Source organism: Mesoplodon bidens, assembly GCF_964165515.1.
Source record: "Mesoplodon bidens genome assembly, chromosome: 3".
In the NCBI taxonomy this organism is placed as follows: domain Eukaryota; kingdom Metazoa; phylum Chordata; class Mammalia; order Artiodactyla; family Ziphiidae; genus Mesoplodon; species Mesoplodon bidens.
This window is the reverse complement of record NC_138178.1, coordinates 8545717-8570311: the sequence shown is the minus strand read 5'-3', so window position 1 is coordinate 8570311 and position 24595 is coordinate 8545717. Positions and strand designations below refer to the sequence as shown.

The following is a 24595-nucleotide window of genomic DNA, read 5'->3' as shown; positions in this document are numbered from 1 at the left end:
GGGATTGAACCCATGGCCATGGCAGTGAAAGCTCCGAGTCCTAACCACTGGACCGCCAGGGAAGTCCCAAGGACCAGTTTCGTTATTTGCAATGAAGTATGATGTGTGCTGAGAAAAATTAGATGATTGTATGAGATACAAGCTCATTTCTTTCTTATGATTGGGTTCCATGCCCTAGCATTGCTGTTGAATTGGCATGAATGCCCCTGAACGCTCTTGCTTGCTTTCTGTCTCCATCTCATTCTGGAGCAGGGACCGAACCTTTGAGGGCCTCCTGCTGCAGACCACCCTTTAAGTGGCGCTGTTTAGAGCTCCACAGAAAGTACGCCATCATCCATGGAGAGGTGTTATCGGAAGCTTCCAGAGACAAAATGTCATGAGCCCCGGCTCAGCAAGGTCCTCACTGGGCCTTTTCCCCTTTGTTATCTCGGGACGTGTGGGGTCTGTAAGGAGGATGGTAACCTGGTTGCCTCTCTCTCAATGGCTTTCTGAGGTAGCAGAAGCACAGGCCTGAGTCAGAGAGTGGAAGGCAAATCTACCTCCCCCACTTGTGAGCTGTGTGAGTTTGGGGTGAGCAATTGACTGGTATGTGCCTCAGTTTCTTCATCTAGCAAATGGAGGGTGATGGTAGCTTCCCCTCAGGGAGGTGAAGATTAAGTGAGACGTGCCTGAACTAGGCACGGTGCCCCATCCCTCTCTCTTCCTCCTTCCTCTGAAAAAGGGCCCCAGTGGAGAGGTAGGACTCTGCCCCAGGGAGGAGAGGTGTGCGCTTGACGAGAGCGAAGCGTCCTCTTTCAAAAAATCACAGGATGTCCGAAAAGAGGGTCTGAGTCAGCACAACTTCTGGGAATCCAGACAGGAGTGAAGATTTCCCTGGAGAAAATTTCCCCAGCAAGAGCACTGGAGCAAGAAAGGTAGGATGTCAGCGCAACCTCAGACTGGTTGACCAGATAGCTCAAATTTCAAATCCTGCATTCAGACTTTCTGGGGGATGATGCTCTGACCAGAGAGGAGACTGACCTCCATGGTATCTAAGATAAATACGAGGCATGTGAGCACCAAACAGCTGGTATGTCTGTGGTTTCTGGGTTTCGCCCAGTAAGCCTCAAAAGCACGATCTTGGGGCATTGAGATGAATGTCAGGAGACCCGGGGCCTGACACTCATCATCAGCAAAGTAGCAGCAGAGGGCCCTGTATTCGTTTGCTCAGGCTGCTGTAACAAAGTCCTGCGGACCAGGCCGATTAAACAACAGAAATGTCTTGTCTCACATTCTGGTGGCTAGAAATCTGAGATCAAGTTGTGGGCAGAGTTGGTTCCTTCTGAGGGCTGTGACAGAAAGGTCTGTTCCAGGCTTCTCTCCTTGGCCTGTGGTTGGCTGTCTTCCCCCCGTGTCTTCATGTTGTCTTTCTGCTGTACGTGTCTTGTGTCCCAATTTCCCCTTCTTGTAAGGACACCAGTCATATTGGATTAGGGCCCACCCTAATCATGTCACTTTAAATTAATTACCTCTTTAAAGGCCCTATCTCCAAATACAGTCACATCCTGAGGTCCTGGGGGTGTATGGATTCAACATTTGAATTCTGGGGCCAATTCAGCCCATTAGAGACCTTTAACCAACTGGTCTCAATTTCACCAGCAGAGAGAGAATGGGTGAGCCTGTGGTTTTCCAGATTTCTCCTGATTTTAAGCAGATTAAGGTTCAGCCTAGAATTGTGCATCAACCTGCCAAATGCAGCTGAATGTGTGACTTAGGCCATGTCATCTTTCCAGGTTAAAATTTATTTATAAAGCACAGATAATAAAAATAACATCTATTTATCTCCCTAGGTGTTCTGAGCCTTAAGTTACAGATGCAGGGATGATGCGTTACAAAACCAAACAAATCAGTCCTTAGGACAGGTGACTCAGGCAAATCAACCATCACCACCACAACAAAACAAGCTTTCAAACCCACAAGAGAAGACAAGATTGTAACGCCTTCTTAACAACATTGCTTTATTGATGCAAGGCAAGGAAAACTACATTAAATTCTATTGATTCTCTTTGAGATCTAATAATATGCCTTATTCAGATCTTATTCACATCCCTCTTCTTCCACGGGTCTATCTCAGGAGCTGACATTGGCCAGTTACAAAACAGAATTGGTTCTGCTGTCATTGGAAGTTACAGAGGCGAACGTGTTTTCAAACACAAAATCTACCACGCTTTCTTTGGGAAATAAGGCACAGTTGGAAAAAAAAATCTCACTTCTAAACAAAATTGAAAGCATGGCTAACTTGAGATTTATTTGATTACAGTCTTTCTCTGGGCTAATCAGTTTTAGAACCCATTCCTGTTGGCACCAATGAGCCAATAAAATATCCAGCAGGAGAGAAGAAGTATCACATCAACTCAGAGAAACAAGGTTGTTCGTTTTTTTAAAAAGCATTGAATTAATGTTTACACTGCTGAGTCAAGTTATTTATACATATGTTATAGGTTTTGCATCTCCAGAATATGTTTGCATTAAGAGTATGATAAATTGTACCTGACTTACTTGTGAAAAATCATCTTGAGAAAGGTTTTTGTCCCCTGGGAAAATATGGAAATGACACATGGTGTGTACAGCCAGAAATACTCAGCAGAAGGAGAGACGGATTTTTAGCTGCCACAATGGATGGTTAAGAATTTCGGATTTGGGTCAGCGTCATTACGCTCAAGTCACTTCACCTCGAAACCTCATTCTTCATCTCTAGAATAGGTTCCAAACTCAGTGTTTTCTGTAAATATTCAATAGGATAATACATGCACAGAGTTCGACATTAACCCTCCCAGAGGCCAATAAGAATCCAATAAATGCCAGCTTCTCTATCATATTCTTACAGAAGAATGCTTGCATGCTTTACCTTTCGTCTGTGGAAAAATCACAAAAAGGATTAAGTTTGTTGAAAGGAAAGGTGGGTCTTGGGCCCCCTTAGCACATGTTTTCTCCATCCTTTCTAAAAAGTGATGCTAATAAGTGAACAGGTGTTGTAGGGAGAAGGTGGAGTAACCAGAACATTCCTACGTTGCTGGTGGGAATGTAAAAGAATGTAGACCTTTTGGAAAACTCTTTGGTGGCGCCTCAAAAGTTAAACAGATATGGCCCAGCAGTTCCACTCCTAGGTATATACTCAGGAGAATTGAAAACATGCATTCATACAAAAACTGGTTCATAAATGTTCACCGCAGGATTATTTGCTGTAGTGGAAAGGTGGAAAGACACAGCTCCAGTGTCTAGCAAGTAATGAATGGATAAACAACATATGGAACAGCCATGCCAGGGAATTTTATTTGGCAACAAGGGACAGTGAGGTACGGACACAAGCTACAACATAGATAAACCCTGAAAACATGATGCTGATGGAAAGAAACCAGCCACAAAAGGCTACATACAGCATGATTTCATTCATACGAAACATCCAGAATAAACAGCTCTATAGAGACAGAAAGTAATTAGTGGTTGCCTAGGGCTGGGAGGGAGGGCAGGAATGGGGAGCGACCGCTAATGGACACAGCGTTTCTTTTTGGAAGGATGAAAATTTTCTGGAATTAGAGTGATGATGGTCATACAACTTTGTGAATATTCTCAGGACACTGCACTGTACCTTCTAAAATGGTGACTTTTATGCTTTATGCATTGTATCTGGAAAAAAATCAATGAATGCTTAATGTGGAAAATAAGAAAACAAGGAAACAAAAATTGTCATTGTAGCATCCAGAGATAATCACTGCAAATGCTTTGATGTAGATCCTTCCAGACTGATGCTAATGTATACATTTAAAAAATAAAATGGGATCACACCAAACATACCGTTGAGTGAAAGGTGTTTTTTTTTTGTATTACTGTTACTTTTCCCCTCGATATTAAGAAATGGCCTCTCTAAACATAGGCGGCATCCACCTCGGAGTCTTCTCAAATGTCTTGCCTTCCCCCTTTCCTCGGCCAGGCCGTGCTTCTTCTCTTTCCAAAGCTCTTCTTAGGACTTTCAAGCGAATCTATTCGCCTTGGATCACCAGAGTGCTCTCAGTTGCTGTCACAGCTTGACCTGTTACAAGCTGTTTCATTCATATCCATGATTTCAGTGGAACTGATCCCTAAACCCATATTTCTACCTTGACCTCTATTCCATACACTAGTCTTGCATCTCCAAATGCCTACTGGAAATTCCCACTTGAACATTCATCACTGACATTATCATAAGACTAAACTCAGACTCATTATATTTTTCAATGCCCCAGCCAGGCACAGCGGAAGATTTGAAGTTTGAAGTGGACATTCATGCCCACACTTGACCTTTCTCATTCAAGTCAAGCTTTTTAGAAGCCGTGGAAACCTACTCTGGCTAACTTAGAAAAGGTAGGTATGGAGGGAGATGGGGTAGCTCACACCATAGGCAGGGGGGAAGGCTGGGGAACCAGATTTGGAAAAAGGGCAGGAAAATGGCATTCCAGGGGCTGCATGGCAGTGACCACAGCCAGGTCGGCCCCTGAGCGAGGTCTGGGCCGATGCCTGCTGCTGGTACAGGCATCCCGGCCGCTGCTGTCTGGGATGCTGATGGTCCCGCGTCACTCTAGCAATTGCTCAGAGTGAAGACAGCAGTCAGATATGGGACAGTGTAAAGAAAAACAAGCGCCTATCCACTTAGTCTTGGTTTCCTTAAACCAAGAAAAATGGAGATCATTTTCCTAACCACCTCATGGGATTGTAAGAAAGTCAGCTGGTATTTTGGAAGATACTTTGTAAACCACGAGCCCCTCCACAAGTGTGGGTTCTTTCTACTAAAAAGTGAGGTTTTCCTTCCAATCTCTGTTCTGTTCCTGATGGTGTACCTCTCTTCCCCTCAGGGTTTCCATATCCCCTCATGGCCCCCATATCCCCACACTGCCTCCTGTTGGCTGAAACAAATGCACAACATGAGAATTGTGAGTTAAGTTTTATTTGAGGCAAAATGAGGACTGTAGCCTGGGGACGGCATTTCAGATAGCTCTGAGAAACTGCTCCAAAGAGCTAGTGGGGGAAGGTCAGTATATATGTGATTTTGGTAAAGGGGGAGTCCATGCAATCAAGCACATTTTTTTTGGTAGAAGGTTTCTGCTAGTCTCGTGAAGGTCACTGCTAGTCATGAGGTGCAGACATCACCATGAAGGCTTTTAGTGCTTTTCTAGATATGAGGAGATGCAAGAATCGGGCTCAGAAAATCTTCACCTGAAAATGCCTATCTGAAGACCTGTTCTGCCAGTTTCCTCCAGAGCACAGAGGGCCTCATTTCTGACCTTCACCCTGAGCTCCTTTCAGGGGGTGTTTGTTGAAGGTCAGTGGCTGCAGCAGCTCATAATTGAATCCTTGTAGAGGTAGATGGCAAGTGTCAATTTGTAGGTGACACTCCAGATCCCCTCACGGGCCCCATATCTAAGCTGTACGGTCTTGCTTATTATTCCTTCTTCCTCCCACCTGTCCCTTCCCATCATCACTGGCCCATAGAATTCAGTTGCAACAATGGAAACCAATCATTCCCAAGCTTGATGATACATCGGACTCACCTGGGGCAGTATTTCTGCTTCAGAGGAGCTGTGAGACCTCCGAAGCCATATTCTCAACAAGCTACTGAGGAGATCACAGCAGGAACAGACCCACCAACCCACCAACTGAAATCTACAAACTGAGTTTGTTACATGGAGCACTAGTCCTCTGAAAAAGGGTTCTATATTGAAATGTTTGTAAAATGCAGCCTCCAGAGATTCACAATTGAAGAGGTCCTGCAGGTGAGATACCTGTGAAACTGTCCAATCCAGAATGTCTACGACCTATGAGCTTGTGAGAGCTTCAGAGGTGTTGCTTGTTATGCTAATGAGGTGACTTTTGGAAGCACCTGAGGATGGGGGCTGGTTGCCACGGAGCCAACCCTGTGATTGGAGGGTTGCACCTTTGAGTCCCACCCCCGCACCCAGTGGAGAGGGGCTGATGGCCAATGATGTAATCACTTATGCCTACGTAAGGAAGCCTCCGTAAAAAATCAAAAGGATGGGGTTCTGAGAGCTTCTGGGTTGCTGAACACATGGAGCTGCCGGAACGGTGGTGCCTGGAGAGGACATGGAACCTCCCAGCCCCTTCCCACTGCCTTGCCCTGTGCATCTCTTCCGTCTGACTGTTCCTGAGTTACAGCCTCTCGTAATAAACTGGTGATCCGGTAAGTAAAATGTTTCTCTGAGTTCTGTGAGCTGCTCTAGCCAAGTACTCGAACCTGAGAAGGTTGTAGCAACCTCTGATTTATAGCCAGTTGGTCAGAAGCATAGATGGCAACCTGGACTTGTGCCTGGAGTCTGAGTGGGAGTCTCTTAGGACTGAGCCCCTCACCTGTGGGATCTGATGCTGTCTGGGGAGGCACTGTGGGAACGGAGCTGAATTGTAGGACACCCAGCTGGTGTCCCGAGAATCGCTTGTTGGTGTGGGATCCCCTCCCCACATTGGATTTGGTACTAGAACCCATTCAGTTCCATAACATCTGTTAAAATTCTACCAAGAGAATATTCTGAGAAATATACTAACACTTTGGGGAAACCCTGGCCTATGGGATCAATTTGGAATTCCTTACTCTGGTTTCCAAGGTTTTTGACCCCTTGGCTGCAAGCTTCATTACCTCCCATGCCTCTATATATACAGTCAGCCAGGGGATTGGTTCCAGGACCCCCAAGGATACCCGAATCCTCGGATGCTCAAGTCCCTTATATAAAATGGCCTAGTATTTGCATATAACTCATCTAATACAATTAATACCTAATGCCATGTAAATGCAATGTAAATAGTTGCCAGGCATGGGGCAAATTCAAGTTTTGCTTTTTGGAACTTTCTGGAATTTTTTTTCCCCGAATATTTTCTACTGGTGGTTAGAGGACCTGTGTATCCAGAGCCCCTGGAGCTTGTCCTGCCTCTGCAGTTGTGCTGGGTTGATGTCTTGCCTCCTCATCTACCCCCTGAAAGCAGTAACCATGTGCTAGGTACTTTTAGTCCCCTTTCCTGGTGCAGGGCCCTCTGAGGTAGGGGCCTGGTAAATAGCTGTCGGTTTGCTGAGTGTCTTGGGATTTGTGGGTTTGGTTTCTTCTCAGCTGGTGCTTCCCCACCTCCTGGACATCCTGTTTGTGCGGCTCGGGGTCACCCTGGAGGGCGGAGCGCCGGTCAGCGCTGCTGAGTGGCTAACATGACTGTCTAGGGCCACCATGGAAGGGACGGAGGGGAGGTCCGGGAGGGACACAGCCGCTGAGAGGGTCTTGGCAGGGAGTGACCGGCTGAGTGTGTGGCCCAAGGAGGTGAGAGTTCTGGGGTTAGTCCCTGCCCTCTAGGGGCTTCAATCCAGCAGCCAAAAAAGAGGGGGCTGGGTCTGAACTTTTCCCCACACTTGCCCGGCCCCCACCAGTCCCTGGGGAACTGGCACTTCCAGTTGCTTCTGTAATGCCTTCCCGTTCTCTCCAATGAGAATGCAAGGGGCAGTGACGCTATCACAGGGAAAGCTTTGAATCTGCTCTGACTCATTAAGGGAGCGAATTCACATTGTTATCCGTAGTCACAAGTTACTGGTCATCCATGTCGTGCTCTGAGGTTGAGGTCTTGCCATACTGCCCAGGTCTCCTAGCACTGTGGCTTCCAAACTTTCGTGTGCGTCTGGCCGTGTTCAAACGCACCGGCCTCAGGCCTCACCCAGGAGCTGCTAGGTCAGCAGGTCCGGGGCGGGGCTGGAGGTTTTGCCTCTCTAACAAGTTCCCAGGTGATGCTGATGCTGCCGGTCTGGGGAATCACACTCTGAGAACAATTGATTTGGGGCATCACGCCCTTGCGGCTTCCCCAGCCCTGCCGCCTGCAGCAAATGTCTCCCAACGGAAGTGAGGGGCTTTCAGTGGCTTCATCATGCTGGGGATAGTCTGACCTCCATTTCAGTCTGTCTCCTCTAATTCTTTTGGTGGACGGATGGACAGTGGAGAGGGGGAGGAAATTAGGGATAAAAAGATAGCCGAGCTTAGTAAATGGTAGGGCCAGTATTTAAACCGTGGTCATTCTGATTACAAAACTCCCTCTGTTAACCACTTTGCTATGTGCTTTTGGAAACCTTTTAACAAAGAACCTGTTGTCAGGTTAAGACACTAGCTACTGCCCCGGCTCTTTCTGACAGTGTGTTGGGGATATTTCAAACCAGATGATTCAATTAAAACAGTTAAAACAAGGCCTGACATAGAACAAACATCCAAGACATGTACACAGAAGTACATCCTGTAGCACAGAGATTAGAAGCATAGGCTCTAGATCAGAATGCCTGCGTTTGAATCCTGGCTCTGCCATTTATTAGCTCTTTGGGCAAGTTAGTTAAGTTCTCTGTAACCCAGTCTCCTCATCTGTAAAATGGGGAGGATAATAGTAGTACTTCCAGGTTCAGAACGGAGATCCACTGAATTCTTATCTGTAAAATACTTAGGACAGTGTTATCATTTCTGGTTCAATGCTTTTGTGCAAACTAAAGTATAAAGGGCGTGGTAAAGGCAACTCAGGCCTGGACTTTCAACGGGGTTATTCTGAACACTTTACTGAATGTCTAGATGAATGCGAGCTGGAGTCACACTCCCTGGACTCAAGTCTTGGCTAAAAACAACTCCTTAGTGAACTGGAACAAACTGCCTCACTTTTTTCATCTGTTCAACTGGGATAACCGTAGTAGTTACTTCACAGGATGGCTTTGTGGACTATATGAGTTAAACTGAACTTTAAAGCATTAGAACAGTGCCTGGCCTGTACTATGTGTCCAATACGTGTTGGCTGGTATTCACACAGAGTGGGCAGTACCTGTGGGCCTGACAGCCTTCAATCTGTTTTCCAAAGCACGTCTCCAGTTAGGTCCCTGTCACCTTGCACAGAGGGATAAGCACGTGAGTGAAGATTGTCATAGCCTTGCTGCCTGTGTCTTGGTTTCATTTGTTATAGGAACCCACCCGTTTTCTTTTTCTTAGGTAGCCATTCTCCCCAAATCCCAAAGGCCCTGGCGGAATTGTGTTTTGAACTGATGTGTCAAATGCACTTAGACCTCAGATGGGTTTCTTATCTTGCAACTAATACATTTTTTATAAATCATCAGCTCTGGTTTCCTTTCAAGCTGCAGAGAGGATATCCTTTTCCTGTTAAGCTGCAGAATGATTTTCCCCCCTTCAAAGTAAAGCATTAACTTCCAGAGCCCTGTAAATCAGTTCAAATGTACATATTATTAGAGTAACAAGCTGAAGTTTTTGGAGCTTATATGATATGTTGGAAGCCTGTATTACAAGACTTTACATCGATATTTCAGGTATTCCTAACAGTATCCAAACAGTGAGCATGACATACAAATACAAAGACCACTGAGCCTTTTCTTCCTTTACCTTTATTTTTTTCATTTTAGAAAATGATAAATGTTCATTTTAGAAAACTTACACAAATAATTTTTTAAAATCACATATTATTCTACCACCCAGAGCTAACAACTATTAACAACTTCTATTCTTTTTTTCTGTGCATGTGTATAAATATTTCTTTTACAGAATGTGATCAGGCCAATGGGTGATACATGGTCTATAACTTTTTAAAGGTGTAGGAGGTTGTTGATGTCGGTATAGTTTTGGACATGCTGCAATTTGTCTGTAGTTACACACAATGACCATTAAACTAACTTTATAAAAATAAGTGAGTTTCTGAATTAAAAAAGTGTGATCAGGGTGAACATGCTATTTAATAGCAAATATATTGTGAACATTTCTCCACGCTATAAACATTTTTTTACATTACTAAAATGTTTAAAAAATAACCTCCCTTTTCATTGCAAAAACAACACATATTCATTACAGGAAAATTAATTGAGGTAAAAAACAGGAAGAAAAATTTAAAGTACCCATAATCTCACCATTCACAGGTAGCTGTCAATAGTTGGGTGCATGTCCTCTTAGACTTTTTTTTGAGTTCAATTATTAAAAAAACCCAAAGATCCTAAGGTACCTATTGTTCTGTGACCTGCCTTTTTCAATCAATTGACTTTTGATCTCTGTGTACACTGCTGAAAATGGCTGTGCGGTATCCTTTTTTTTTTTTCTTGAAGTATAGTTGTGTTAATTTCTGCTGTACAGCAAAGTGATTCAGTTATACACACACATATATATATTCTTTTTCATATTCTTTCCATTATGGTTTATCACAGGATATTGAATATAGTTCCTTGTGCTATACAGTACGACTTGTTGTTCATCCATTCTACATATACTAGTTTGCATCTGCTAATTCCAAACTCCCAATCCATCCCTTCCCCACCTCTCTCCCCCTTGGCAACCACAAGTCTGTTCTCTATGTCTGTGATTCTGTTTCTGAGTTGTAAATAAGTTCATTTGTATCATATTTTAGATTCCACATATAAATGACATCATATGGTATTGTCTTTCTCTTTCTGACTGACTTGGTATGGTAATCTCTAGGTCCATCCATGTTGCTGCAAATGGCATTATTTCATTCTTTTTTACGACTGAGTAGTATTCCATTGTGTATATTACCACATCTTCTTTACCCATTCATCTGCCGATGGACGTTTAGGTTGTTTCCATGTCTTGGCTCTTGAGAATAGTGCTGCTATGAACACAGGGGTGCATGTATCTTTTTGAGTTATACTGTTGTCTGGATATATGCCCAGGAGTGGGATTGCTGGATCATGTGGCAACTCTATTTTTAGTTTTTTGAGGAACCTCCATACTGTTTCCCATAGTGGCTGCACCAATTTACCTTCCCACCAACCATATAGGAGGGTTCCCTTTTCTCCACACCTCCAGCATTTGTTATTTGTAGATTTTTTTTTTTTTTTTTTTTTTTTTTGTGGTACGCGGGCCTCTCACTGTTGTGGCCTCTCCCGTTGCGGAGCACAGGCTCCGGACGCGCAGGCCTATCGGCCATGGCTCACGGGCCCAGCCGCTCCGCGGCATGTGGGATCTTCCCGGACCGGGGCACGAACCCGTGTCCCCTGCACCGGCAGGCGGACTCTCAACCACTGCGCCACCAGGGAAGCCCTATTTGTAGATTTTTTTAATGACGGCCATTCTGACTGGTGTGAGGTGATGCCTCATTGTAGTTTTGACTTGCATTTCTCTAATGATTAGTGATGTTGAGCAGCTTTTCATGTGCATGTTGGCCAACTGTATGTCTTTGGAGAAATGTCTGTTTAGGTCTTGTGCCCATTTTCAATTGGGTTGTTTTCTTGTTGCTGAGTTGTATTTTGCAAATTAAGCCCTTGTTCGTCACATCATTTGCAAATATTTTCTCCCATTTCGTAGGTTGTCTTTTCATTTTGTTTATGGTTCCTTTTGCTGTGCAAAAGCTTGCAAGTTTGATTAGGTCCCATTTGTTTAGTTTTGCCTCTATTTCTACTGCCTTGGGAGACTGACCTAAGAAAACATTGGTATGATTTATGTCAGAGAATGTTTTGCCTGTGTTCTCTTCTAGGAGTTTTATGGTGTTGTGTCTTATATTTAAGTCTTTCATTCAGAAAATGGCTGTACAGTATTCTGATTTAAGGATGTATTATGGTTTAAACTATTGTTGACATGTAAATCATTTTAATTTGTAAAAATATTAAACAATGTGGTGATGAACACCCTGTGCTTGATCTTTGGGCAAATCTTTATTTCTTCCAGATGAATTCCTTCAAGTAAAATTGCCGGGTCAAAAGTTTTAAACAAATTTGATATTTATTGGCAAACTGCCCTCAGAAATATTGTACCAGTTAACATGCCTATTCGTAGTAACTAACAGTTCCCTTCATCATAAAAAAACACTGGTGCTACCTTTCTTTCAATATTTTCCAACTGAATAACCAAAATTTTCTTACTACTGTTTTAATTTGCATTTCTTGGTTTAATTTTAGCATTTTAATGTTTATTGGACATTTGATTTATAAGAGTTGGATATATGATAGGTAATGTTCTTTCTTAAAAGATTTATCCTGCAAATGTTTTTCTCATTTTGTCGCTTGCTGTTTATCTTTGTAAAATTTTTGAAGTATGATTTAAAATTTTTAATTAATTTTTACTTGATCATTTCTTCCTATGGCATCATGTTTGGGAAATCCTTTCTCTCCTCAAGCTTATATAAATATTAATTACAAAATTTCTAGTATTTTTATATAATTTATATAATATATAAAATTTATATATTATATAATATAAACATTTATATTATATAATTTATATAATTATTTTATTATCTTCTAGTATTTTTATTATTTATTATTTAAATCCTTGAAATATCTGGAATTAATTGTCACACAGAAAGTAAGAGGGTCCAACCTAACTATAATTTTTTTACAGCTTTATTGAGCTATAATTCACATACTATAAAGCTTGCCCTTTTAAATTATACAAGTCAGTGGTTTTTAATATATTCAGAGTTGCACAGCCATCACCAATATCTGATTTTAGAACATAGTCATCATTCCAAAGGGAAACCCTGCACCTGTTAGCAGTCACTTCCCATTACTGCTCCCCACCCCGGCCCTAGGCAACCGCTAATTACTTTCTGTCTCTATAGACTTGCCTAATCTGGACATTTCATATAAATGGAACCATAGTATATGTGGCCTTTGTATCTAGTTTCTTTCACTTAGCATAATGTTCTCAAGGTTCATCCATGTTAGCATGTATCAGTACTTCATTTTCTTTAATTGTCGAATAATATTCCATTGCATGGATATACCACATTTTGTTTATCCATTCATCAGTTGATGGGCACTCAAGCTTCCAACTTTTGCCTACTATGAATAATGCTGCTGTGAACATTTGTGTACAAGTCTTTGTGTGCTCAGATGTTTTCAGTTCTCTTGAAGTTCCCCTCCACTCTTATTCCCCCTTCCCATAGTCTTCATTATAGACTTAGGCTGGTGAGCCAGCTTTGACCACATGGACGAGGATGTCTCCCAGGGGTGGCAGAACCATAAGGTGGACGTACCTGGGTTTCCAGATGACCACATTGGAGGGAAAAAAAAAAAATCTGTATTTCATAAATACCTAGGACTGTAATTGCGAGGTCATGTTTAACTTTTTGAGGAGTTGCTGATCTTTTTCCGAAGAGCCTGAACCATTTTACATTCCCACCAAGAACTGAGGGTTTCAATTTCTCCACGTTCTCACTGATACTTGTTCTTGTTTGTCGTTTTGATTATAACCGGCTTTGTAGGTGTAAAGTGATCTTATTGTGGTTTTGATGTGTGTTTTCCTAATGACTAATGACGTTGAGCATCCTTTCATATGCTTATTGGCCTGCTGGCCATTTATATATATTCTATGGAGAAAAGTCTGTTCAAATCGTTTGCCCCTTTTTAAGTCGGGTTGTCTTTATTTTTGAGTTGTAAAAGTTCTTTTGTCTATTCTGGATACCAGTTCTTTATACTTTATACAAGATACGTGATTTGCAAATCTTTTCTCCACTTCTGTGAGTTGTCTTTTCACTTTTTTCATGTCCTTTGAAGGGCAAAAGTTTTTAATTTCTATGATGTCCAGTTTGTTCATTTGTCTCTTGTTACCTGTGTTTCGTGTCAAATCTAAGAAGTCATTGCCTGACCCAATATCATGAAGATTTACTCCTGTGTTTTAAGAGTTTTATAGTTGTATAGCTTTTACATTTGGGTCTATGATCCATTCTGAGCTAATTTTGTATATGTCTAAACTTTTTATAAATGCCTAGCTAGTTTTCCTCCACACTTGTTACTGAAGAATTCATCCTTTTCTGAACAGTGAAGATGGCACCAGTGGTTCCAACAGCTGATTGTCACTAGTATTCATTCTTCTCCTCCTCCTGATAGTAACAGAATCAAAATTTTGGGTAGGCACATAGCCATCCAGCTAGAGACTCTATTTCCTAGTTTCCTTTGGGGCTAGGTGTAGCCGTCTGACTAAGGTTTTAGCCAATAGGACATAACCAGAAGTGAGGTATGCAGTCCCAAGGTCATGTCTTCATAAGGAAATGGCTCCCCCTCCATCATTATTCCCCCTTTGCATAGTCTTAAATAGAGACCTGTGCTGGTGAGCCAGCTTTGACCATGTGGACGTGGATGCCTCTGCAGGGGTGGCAGAACAATAAGATGGATGTAACTAGGTTTCTGGGTGACCACATGAAGCAGAGCTGCCTACCTCCGCCCTGGACCACCCACCCACTACTAGGCTGTTATGAGTTGGAGGGAAAAATGTCTGTATTGCATTTGAGCCACTTTATTTGGGGGGCCTCTTTGTTTAACAGCAGCTGAACGTGTGTTGTGCTAATTATTACAATACCTTTAATATATGCTGTATAGAGACAGGTTTTTCCTTAAATCTCCATTCTGTTTTATGGATCTATCTATTCTTGTATCAAAACCACAGCTTCAATTTCTGTGGTTTAATGTTTAAATGGGGGAAGGACGGGAGGGGAGTAAGTCTCTCACAAGTTTTAAAGGATTTCTTGACGTTTCTCCTGCATTCAAGCTTTCAAATGAATTCAGGCTAATTTTGTGAGCTTCCACCACCTCCTCCAAAGTCACTGGGCACTTTCCAATCAAAAGTCGTTTCCTGGTCTTTGAGAGTTTGCTCATTTTCTAAAGCTGTATGTTAAAATGCTAGCCTAGGCATGATCAAGGTGCATTTCGGCTCCTGTCTCTTTAGCTGCTGTCTCCAGCATCTGGGAGTCAGGTGGACATTTAAAATCTACCCTGTCTACCATGACTGTTGAGCCCATCCACCGGGACAAAGGGAAAGACCAGCTGTGGTTATGGCTTCCAGGGAACACCGACATTATGGAGGCGGGTAGGGCAAACACACTTGAACAGTCCATGACACAAACCACAGAAACAAACAAAAATCTTACTGACTCAAAGCTGCCCACAGCTATAGGTCTGTATTACAGGGAGTGTCAGTGTCAATGAGGTAGGAGTGGAGGAAGGTGGCATTGCTTCACACCAGTGAGATATTTCTCCTGAAGACGGTGCAGTGCTGCAGTGCTGATCCCAAGAGGGGGATGAGATTGTTAAGTGCATCTGATTTTTCCCTATCCAGTGGTTAGACATACATCACTTTTGGAGGATGCTTAATTCAGTCACGTATAGAGTAAGTGTTATTAATTATAATGTATTCTTTCTCCCTCCATTGCTAGAGGACAGCAGAAAGTAGTTCTTCTACCGGAATGTGCAGTTGGTCCACCACTTCATTGAACCAATTTAGGATGCTCAAATTTCCTTTGTAAGATTGAATTTTTGCTCCATATTCACATCCAGGGCCCTCCACGTTTTGAATCTGGGTGGCACCTTGGTGGAGAGTATGCACACCTGGAGTTCAGGAGAGCTGGTCTCTGATCAGCTCTTCTTTTTCTTTTTTGCGGTACACGGGCCTCTCACCGTTGTGGCCTCTCCCGTTGCAGAGCACAGGCTCTGGACGCGTAGGCTCAGCGGCCATGGCTCACGGGCCCAGCCGCTCCGCGGCATGTGGGATCTTCCCGGACCGGGGCACGAACCCGCGTCCCCTGCATCGGCAGGCGGAGTCTTAACCACTGCGCCACCAGGGAAGCCCTCCCTCGGCTTCTTAATGCGACTCCCTGCTCTAGGCTGGGCCCCCTCCAGTTAACGTCCCAGACTTCAGCCAGACCGATCAAGAGAGCCTATGACTCTGATTGGACCTCTTACTCAGAATGCTTCAGCGGCCCCTACGCACTCCAAGCTTCTCGGGATGGGTCCATAAGGCCTGGCATGGATGGCACCAGGCCGACAGACCTCCCCAGCGTCAGCCTTCGTCCCTTGCATCCCAACCCCGGCTGTGCTAAACCAACACAGCATCTACCGACCGTGGGTGTTCAGTAAATGCTTGAGCTGGACTCGGGGTGCAGCTGGTAAATGAGTCAGCCGCCGTCCCCCCGTCACTTGGCTTTAAGGCTGGGCCTGTAGGAGGGGAAACAACTGAGGCAGGTGTGTGAGCTTTTATTCTACGAGAATGCAAATGGTGCCCCTTCTGGGGCTAAGACTGGGTCCCCTCCCACTGGATGAGAAAAGCCCTTCAGGGTGTTAGCCAGGCGACATACGAGGCACAGATCCTTGCCAGCGAGTGGGCGCAAGGGCATCCCGGGGGTCTGGGGCCAAATCATGTGACGTGGCAATAATACAATAATACAAATAATTTCCCCGCACAAAGGGCTGCACCAAGCCCTGGGGGGATGAGAGCAGGAGGGGCAGGCTGGTGCCAGGCCCCCGGCTTCCAAGGGCTGCGCGTGCGTGGAAGACTCTAGCTGGCAGTAGCTTAGATGTTCTCTCTTTGCAAGCGGTTCACCCTGTCACCTTCCCTCCTGCAATCCGGCTGCTTTCTTACCCGCGACTACTGACCTCCTCCCAGCTGTAGACTAGCTCAGCGCCAATGCCTCCACAAAAGGAGGGCCCAAGAGCCAGACCCCGAACCAAAGCCCCGATAGAGCTGGCGGGCCAGCCCGGGGTGCCTCTGGCGGCAGGAGGGGGCAAGTCCCCATGAGGAGTAGCGCCCCGCTGTGTTCAGAGAGGAGAATAAAGCAATTAGGTTTGAACAGCCACTTTGCGTTAGAGAAGATTGATTTGTCCTTCTGATGTGTTGTTTCCATAGAAGCAGGGCTTAACCTTTTAAGTGAAGCTTACGAAGCTACCTAATTCAGTTAAAATTAGGCTTCAACCATATCACTACTTACTGCTCAAGTGTTACGGTGGGACCTGCCACTGATCTAACTGCCAGGCGGAGCCTGTGACTTAATGCATTCCAAGACACTCTTTCTGGTGGCAGTCTGGTTCGTTCGTTTATTTTTAAAAATTAACTTCATACGGAGAGAAAACTTTCTGCGTAAGATCACCAGAGTACTAATAAATACCTTTTAATTAATGGCTAGCATTGTCTCCTCTTCATAAAGGCAGGAGGGCCGGCACACAGGCAGGAGACAGGGGCGTTCAATTAAAGTAATTTATTGTATTCTTCCAGAACAGACATAGAGGGCGTCTTGGGAATTGATATCACAGCACGTGTTACACACCATTTTCACAACTAGCCTTGCGTTGAATTTTTTTTAAAGAACATAGTAATCTTAAAAAAATCTAAATATTTACATATTAATAAAACATATATACAGAAGATTGAGACCTTATCCATAGGTATGGAATAATTCTTTTTTTTTTTTGCTAAGAAAGCCTATAAAAAGGATTTCTGAATAAAGTCTGAACAGTAGTCACAGTTCAGTAAACACAGTTTTAATTTATAAAATATGGTTTTACAGTTGCAGTTTTATGCCATGTATTTCCAATCTGTGAATCCATTGCACATATTCGAGAGGCAAACAATCCCCGCCCACCCCTCAAGTAGTGAAAAATTCAAGCTCTCGCCCAGTCTTGGCAGGAAGTGCTTTGAAGGTTCATGGTGTATATTTAACAGATTCCACAGCTGTAAGGTAAATGTTTCTACTTTTATTCGCAATGTATTCATCTTACTGTAACAGAGTTGAAAGGTCACTAATTAATCTTTTCAATTCCCTTGAGAAAGACTTCCTTCTGAGAGGCAGAAGACAAATTTTAAAACATATCTTGTAGCAAAACAAAAGCCTGGGTTCACAGTGCTTCATTAGACTCCTGGATGAACAGAGAGGCTGGTGTCAGGGAAGGGGTTACTAACTGGCCTGAAATCGAAAAGGCTAGCTAAACCTGTGATGGAAACCATTGATCTGAACCTTCCTTGAGGCTCCGAAAAGAAGATAAAAGACACACGTGTATGAGATGTATCTGTCTAGCAGGTGGATTGATTCCATAAGCCACGCCTAGACCAGCTTTGTCACATCACAGGAATGCCTCCTATGGTCTTGGGTTGATTAGCTGGTCTTTAGTGGGTACTGACTCCCCCTAGAGCGCCCCTCCTAGCCCAGGGCTAGCTGCCCCGAGTGACGTCATGGCACAGGTACCTGGGATGGGGTAGTCAGGAACTGAGGTTCCCGGCTTGGCCTGCCCATTGATGGCTTGTTGCCCGGCGCTGGGCAACCGTGATCCTCATTCCTCCTTCGCTGCCTTACCACAAACCGAGGGAGTGGGACTAACAGTAACTCTGAGCTCTTACGCTCTCCGATTTGATAAAGTGCTATGGACGCGTGTTAAATGGTAGCACAGCATTTCCCCTCCCCACGCCCTGGGGGTCTGGTGTTTCTACTGTCCAAATTTCTTTCAAGCCAACTTTTGGCCTTTGGGTCAAGTGCCAAAGATTCACGGTAATTTGCTTTATACAATAAATGAAGTGTAAATGCAATGCCTCCAAATAAACAGGTATTTTAAATTCACCACCTTACTAGAGAAAGGAATCTGGAGGCAAATATCTCTGTGAAACAAATACCCACATGCCAAAAATATTTCTTTAAAATGAATCCACACTTTCACTTGTTGGTTTTATAGAAAGTGGGGGGGCAAGTGTACCAGAGCCACGTGAAGTATACAAGATCAAGTACATTTGTGGCCAGTTGCCACATGATGCCACAACCCTGGACCACTCAGCTAAAACCATCTGTTAAAACAGTTGTCAGGTGTCATGTGGATAGCTGGTTACTTTGAGCTTCTCACCTTTTAATTAGTTATTTTGTCGCTGTGTCGACACAACCTACGTGAAAGATTTTTCTTTCCTAAGAATTTACGTATCGTTTGCACTTACCAGTGACAAATGGTTATTCTGGGGAGAAAATGATGCCACAAATTATTTCATCTAATAGATCAGAGCTGTCCTGTCTCCCAAAACAACTTTTCCATCTTCTAAGCTGGTGAAGATTCTAATTAAGTTTGGCCTTCAACACTGCTTCCTTGGTCCGGAAAGAGCCATTCTCCTCTATACTGCAACTAAGCAATTTACATTAAAATAAATATGCTTCAAAACTCTATACCATATTAACACTGAAGGAAAAAAAAAAACAGGGAAAATAAAACTGCTTCTTTTTCATGGACATTGAACCAACCCAGTGATATGCTGGACATTTAAAGGCTGAGAATTCAACCCTAAAGATGATTTTTAAAAATCTTAGACCAAATTGGAGGCTTGATGATCACACGTTATAAAGAAAGAATATGAAAACTATTCAAACGTGACGAGTCAGCTTCACAGAACGCCCACACTTTGCAGTAACCTGAAATGCTAGTGGGTCTTTGAGGAAATTCCAATGGAGGAGATGCGTGCGCTAAGGAGAAGTGTCGCTAAAGGAAAGTCTAGGCAGTGAAAGCTGTCTCTGTGTCTTCCGTGTTTTCTCTCCTGGTGTCAAATATATTACCTACAACAGAGACAAGAAAGTGAAGGGGGGCCACTTCTCTAAGGAAGAGTTGTACGCTTTTCTATGACACGGCCAGACGCAGGACCTCATTGGTAAGGTGTCTGCGTTTCACCTCTAAATCAGTATTTTTTAGCCAAGGCTTTAGGGGTGCCGAATGAGTAATTTTAGCCATTAGAAATCTGTAATGATGATTTTTACAGGAAGACCCATGAATGTGGGTTCCTATTAGAGTATGTTCATATCTATCATCCAGGAGTAGAAAATGGCTAAATAAAATATGATATGACCTGTAAGACGGCATATAGTGCAGCTATTAAAATAATGTGTATGGAGATTTGTAATGGGAAATGCTGTTAGGTGGTAAAACAAAACAGAACAAAACTTTAGGGAACAAAATTGGATGGATTTGACCTCCATTATATAAATTTTAAAAATATAGAGAAAAGTCTGGGAAAAAACACCCAACAATAATGGTTGTCTCTGGGTGGTAGAAGTAATTTACATTTTCTTCCTTACACTTTTCTGTATTAATTTCTAAAAAGTGTGCAAAAGAATGCCAATTTATGAGCAAAAAATGCTAAGCCTAGGTGCACTCTGCACTATTCTATTTCAAATCCAGAAGCCTCCTTTAAATTTTAGTACTGTTTCGATTTTATTCTCTGTACTCCTTTTCCCCCCAAATTGTTCCCTTATGGTGGTTTTTCTCCTTTATCAGAGGTCTGTCTCCACCCCTGGGCTGTAGTAGCCTCTGCCTCTGGTCTGAGGGTGGGATTTGTTCACCAGAACCTAACTCAGTGCTGACTCCTGGCATCGCTCAAAAACACTTACTGACAGGGTTGAGGGAAAAGAAATTAAGAAAATATGTTTTTCCACTAGAAAAATCTGTATCCATTTTTGTTAAAACTAGACAAACAGAAGTTTGCTTAAGTGTTAACGGACTGAGATAAATGTCCTCTGACGCCTGACTGTAACCGTGGCCTGGTCGGTTCTGGTTCATAGAAACACGTGGGGATTTATACCCCCGTCCTACCCCTCCCCAACACGTATGAATCTGGAAGGAGAAAAAAGACCTTAACGAGGTAATAAAGGCACTGTTAAATCTTTAAAAAGGACCAACTGTTGCCAGCTCAGACAGACCAGATGAGGAAGGTCTGGCCAGTGAGTCTCCAATCCAGGGAGGAAGCTGCATGGACGAGAAAGGTGGAATTCATCCCTTGGACGGTCTCATGAAGGAGACACGTAAAAGGAGAGAGGACTCAGTCATGGTGCTGTGATCAGAGAAGCCCCAGACTGGGATTTTACGTGAGAGGCACTCCAGAGACATGCCAGTCTAGTCAAGATTGTTTAATTCCATTACTGCAAAATTTGGGCACCAATCCGTGACTTCTCTTCCCCTTTTCGAGGTGATAGGTGGTATTATTTATCATGCTGTTTAGTGATTTGTATCAAATATCTATCAGGAGTCTAGTGAAAAAACCTGCGGGAGGTGTCCTACTATTGTCCTCCTTAGGGCCTCACAGCCTTGGGTAGGGTCTTCTTGGGAAGAACCCGAGAGCTGAAGCTGCAGCGACTTCAGGCTGACTTACGACAGACACTCTAACTGTGAAGACGGGGTGACACTGAGATGGAATCCTAAAGGGATTAGTACATCCATCAGCTCTTAGGATCTTTAGGAAACATGCAGAGAAGGTGTAAGAAAGCTACGCGGTGGATTGGCTGGGAGTTGAGAGGCCTGGGCTCCGGCCAGGCCACCAACCAGCTGTGAGACCTTGAGAAAGTCATTTAGTGTTTCTGGGCCTCAGGCTTTTTTACCTGTAAAATAAAAGGACTGGATAAAAAGAAGGGACGGGACTAGAGGATCTCTAACATGCCTTCTTTCTCAGATTCCTTGAAATTCTTTTCAGTTCCATGAGGTGGTTCTACCATCCTGTATTCACTTTTCCCATCTGAAACATCTCTCTGCCTCCATCTTCAGACAGAAAAACGCAAAGGTACTATTTCAAGGGGAATGGTTCTCCAATAATAATACTTCTTAAAAGCCCACTGTGTCAGATGGTGGCCAGGACGGGCAGTGCAAATGTCCTGGGGTCATGGGGGCTGATGGGGGAGGAACCCTAGAAAGTACAACTAGAACAGCAAGGTGTTCCTCCATTAGTTTCATCATTAGTAGCAGTGCTTCATGCCTCTACCTGGAGTGGGTGGGAAAACACTGAGTTGAGCTTTTTCATTTATAGGGTTTTTTTTTGGGGGGGGCGGTGTGTCTGGGTTTGGTTGTTAGAGAACCTTCAGGTATTTTGAGGGAAGTGAATAAAGAGTCTTGAGACCAACTGAGGGGACAAGCTCTTTGTCACATGGCTCACTGATCAGACACCTGTCCCTCAGGCTCTCGGGTGAGAACTGACGCAGAGGGAGGAGCCCCGGGTCGGAAGGATTACTTGAGAGTCAAATAAGAAGTCGGAATTAAGTCTATGGCTTAACCCTGCAGCAGGTGTGGCAGTGACATGGTGTATTCAGCTGATCGGGTTACAGCGTTAGGAATGTGCCACCCAGGCTAGATGGATCGGCACATTCAATTCCTCGCTTAAAACGCAGTATTCATCGGGTGCCCGTTATAGGAAGAGCAATGACACTGCCTCTCAAAGCTTTTTGCGAGGGAGGTGAGTGCGGCCAGAACGCGTGTGAATTTCCTCATAAAATGGATGATCCCTGATCTAAACAGAAATGTCATTTCATGTTAAAATATATATTTTTTTAATGTCCCAGGGCTTGGGGAGGCAAAATGTTGTGACACTAAGTTCTTAGGACTTGCTCTTCTGAGGTTATCAGGCAGATGAAACAGAACGTGAGAAAACTGTAGCTTTTCATATTCAGTGTGCAAAATCTCTCTGAATGCAGGGCACTGAGCTCCTCTGATTACTAGGGGTTGGGCCTCTTACAGAAGCAGTTTGCTCAAGCATCTGCATCTCTGATGTTAAAAACATTTTCAATGCAAATATTCTCACGTGCTGTATTTTCCAGCAGGTGATGAAAATGGAAATGTGTTTTACCTGTTGGGGGTAGAGAAACGCAGTCCAGCCGTTCATCACCGTCAGCTGCCTCTGCTGGGTACAAACATGAAACACAAATGTCATTAGTTTCAGTGAGCTCATTCATTCTGCCGAATAAGGGAATACAATTTAAAAACTCCAGCATACATAATAGTTTTCACCTTTCTTTTCCCTTCTCAGCTTCAGCCAGTTCACATTAGAGATTTTAGTACCATGATTTAAATATTTTTAAAATGATGATATAAAATCCATTTTCCTCTATTAAAATTTTTTATATCTTAGGAACCTTATTCTATCAGTCATTGATGAGTTCAGTTCATTTTCGCTTATTTATATAGGCTTAAGTATCCACCCAGAATCTGGCGTGAATTGTTTAAATATGATCGTTGAAGGCATGGAGGTCAGTGAATTCCTGTGGTAGAATTTTACTTGTCATCCTCAGAACCATTCTAGTGGGGCAGGCTTAGGACAGCTTGGGGATGAACCTTTCTTTGGAGATGACTGGAAATTCAATCTAAAATCGGCATTAATTTAGTCATGAATAAAATCAGAAGGAGTAAGCGTTTCTTCAAATGATTTGTCCCTTCTGTGCTTTAAAATGCAAAACTTTGCTCATCTCTGATATATTTCCACCTCCTGAAGAGTTTTCCAAAGGTAGATCCTTCCGTCACAGAAAACCTTCCAGCAAGTACAAAAAAGAAGGTGCCCATACGTTTCCTGATAAGTGTTGGGCTTGTCAGTTTCCCCAACATGCTGTGGACAGGCCAGAATATTCCACGGCTGCTGGGATAATTCTGGCCCTGCTCCCTCTGTCCCAGGACTGCCGCCCCCTTGGAAGTTTCCTGCACATGTGCCTGTGAGGCCAGTCAGGTGAGGGCTGCCCTGTGTAACACGTTGTAATGCTGAGTTGCTGGGAAGCAAACTAATGGTATATTCTTGTTTTGACTGCCATGGCTTTAAACACAATCAGGGTTCAGAGATGGATGGAGACGTTCAGAGATTTCCCCTGGTTCACCCCTCCACCATCCTGCCCTCAGACTGCCACACGCTGGCCGTGGTGAAAGAACCTCACCTGCTAAATCCACCACAAAAACACCGAGACAGACTAGTCAAGACAAGTTTTGGCTGGAGAGGACCAGTAGCCATGACCCAGCAATCCCACAACTCAGCATATACCCTGAGAAAACCATAATTCAAAAAGACACATGCACCCCAATGTTCACTGCAGCACTATTTACAATAGCCAGGTCATGGAAGCAACCTAAATGCCCATCAACAGACGAATGGATAAAGAAGACGTGGCACATATATACAATGGAATATTACTCAGCCATAAAAGGGAATGAAATTGGGTCATTTGTAGAGACATGGATGGACCTAGAGACTGTCATACAGAGTGAAGTAAGTCAGAAAGAGAAAAATAAATATCGCATATTAACGCATATAGGTGGGATCTAGAAAAATGGTACAGATGAACCGGTTTGCAGGGCAGAAATGGAAACACAGATGTAGAGAACAAACGGTACGAATTGGGAGATTGGGATTGACATATATACACTAGTATGTATAAAACAGATAACTAATTAGAACCTGCTGTATAAAAAAAAATAAAATTCACCACTAAAAATTATGTTGTAGATGCATGTTTAATACTGCATAAAACATTCCAGTCAAGCTATGGGATAAATGGTAAGATTAGAATTCTATAAATAGGTTTATGGACAAAGCACAGGACATAATAAAATGTTAACAGTGTTTCTCTCTGGATGAAAAGCTTATGGGTATTTAAAATTTTGTTCTTTGAGTTTTTAAATTTTTCTTATATATTTAAAAAATAACAAACATGTTATTTTTATATTTAGAAGATATTATTCTCTTCTGATTGGCTTAAGTGAACTTGAATAGGAAGATGAAGTACACGGTAGTTCTTTCATTGTCTGGGATTTATTTATTTATTTATTTATTTATTTATTTATTTATTTTCACTGTTCAAGGTTTATTTATTGTTTTAGTTGGTATAACACTTAGATAGCTGGCTGCATTATTTCAGACGATTTTTCTTTTTTACATCACATGGCAATGTACACTATGCTGGTACATATAGTGCATAAAATAAGATTCTTTAGAACAGTTATGCACAGGACATGCAATACTGGATTTATCATCAATCCCAGGATGTGATTAATTGGAGAACAAAAAGTTGGGCTAGGCATCTTGGC

The 24595-nt window shown here is 43.1% G+C and overlaps 1 protein-coding gene across 5 annotated transcripts in view; it reads right to left on the bottom strand.

Annotated features, from left to right (window-relative positions):
* Positions 1-17017: 17017 nt before the first annotated feature.
* BEND7 (BEN domain containing 7) overlaps positions 17018-24595 on the bottom strand; it is a 77857-nt gene continuing 70279 nt past the window's right edge. For 4 of the 5 annotated variants that reach the window (XM_081226980.1, XM_081226982.1, XM_081226984.1 and 1 more), the window contains 2 exons: positions 22377-22430; positions 17018-19329 (listed from right to left, as the gene is read on the bottom strand). In XM_081226980.1, coding sequence (XP_081083106.1) covers positions 19268-19329; positions 22377-22430 — 116 coding nt within the window. In that variant the 3' untranslated portion in view covers positions 17018-19267. The remainder of the gene's footprint in view (positions 19330-22376; positions 22431-24595) is intronic. The other variant, XM_081226981.1, reaches the window with a different exon arrangement.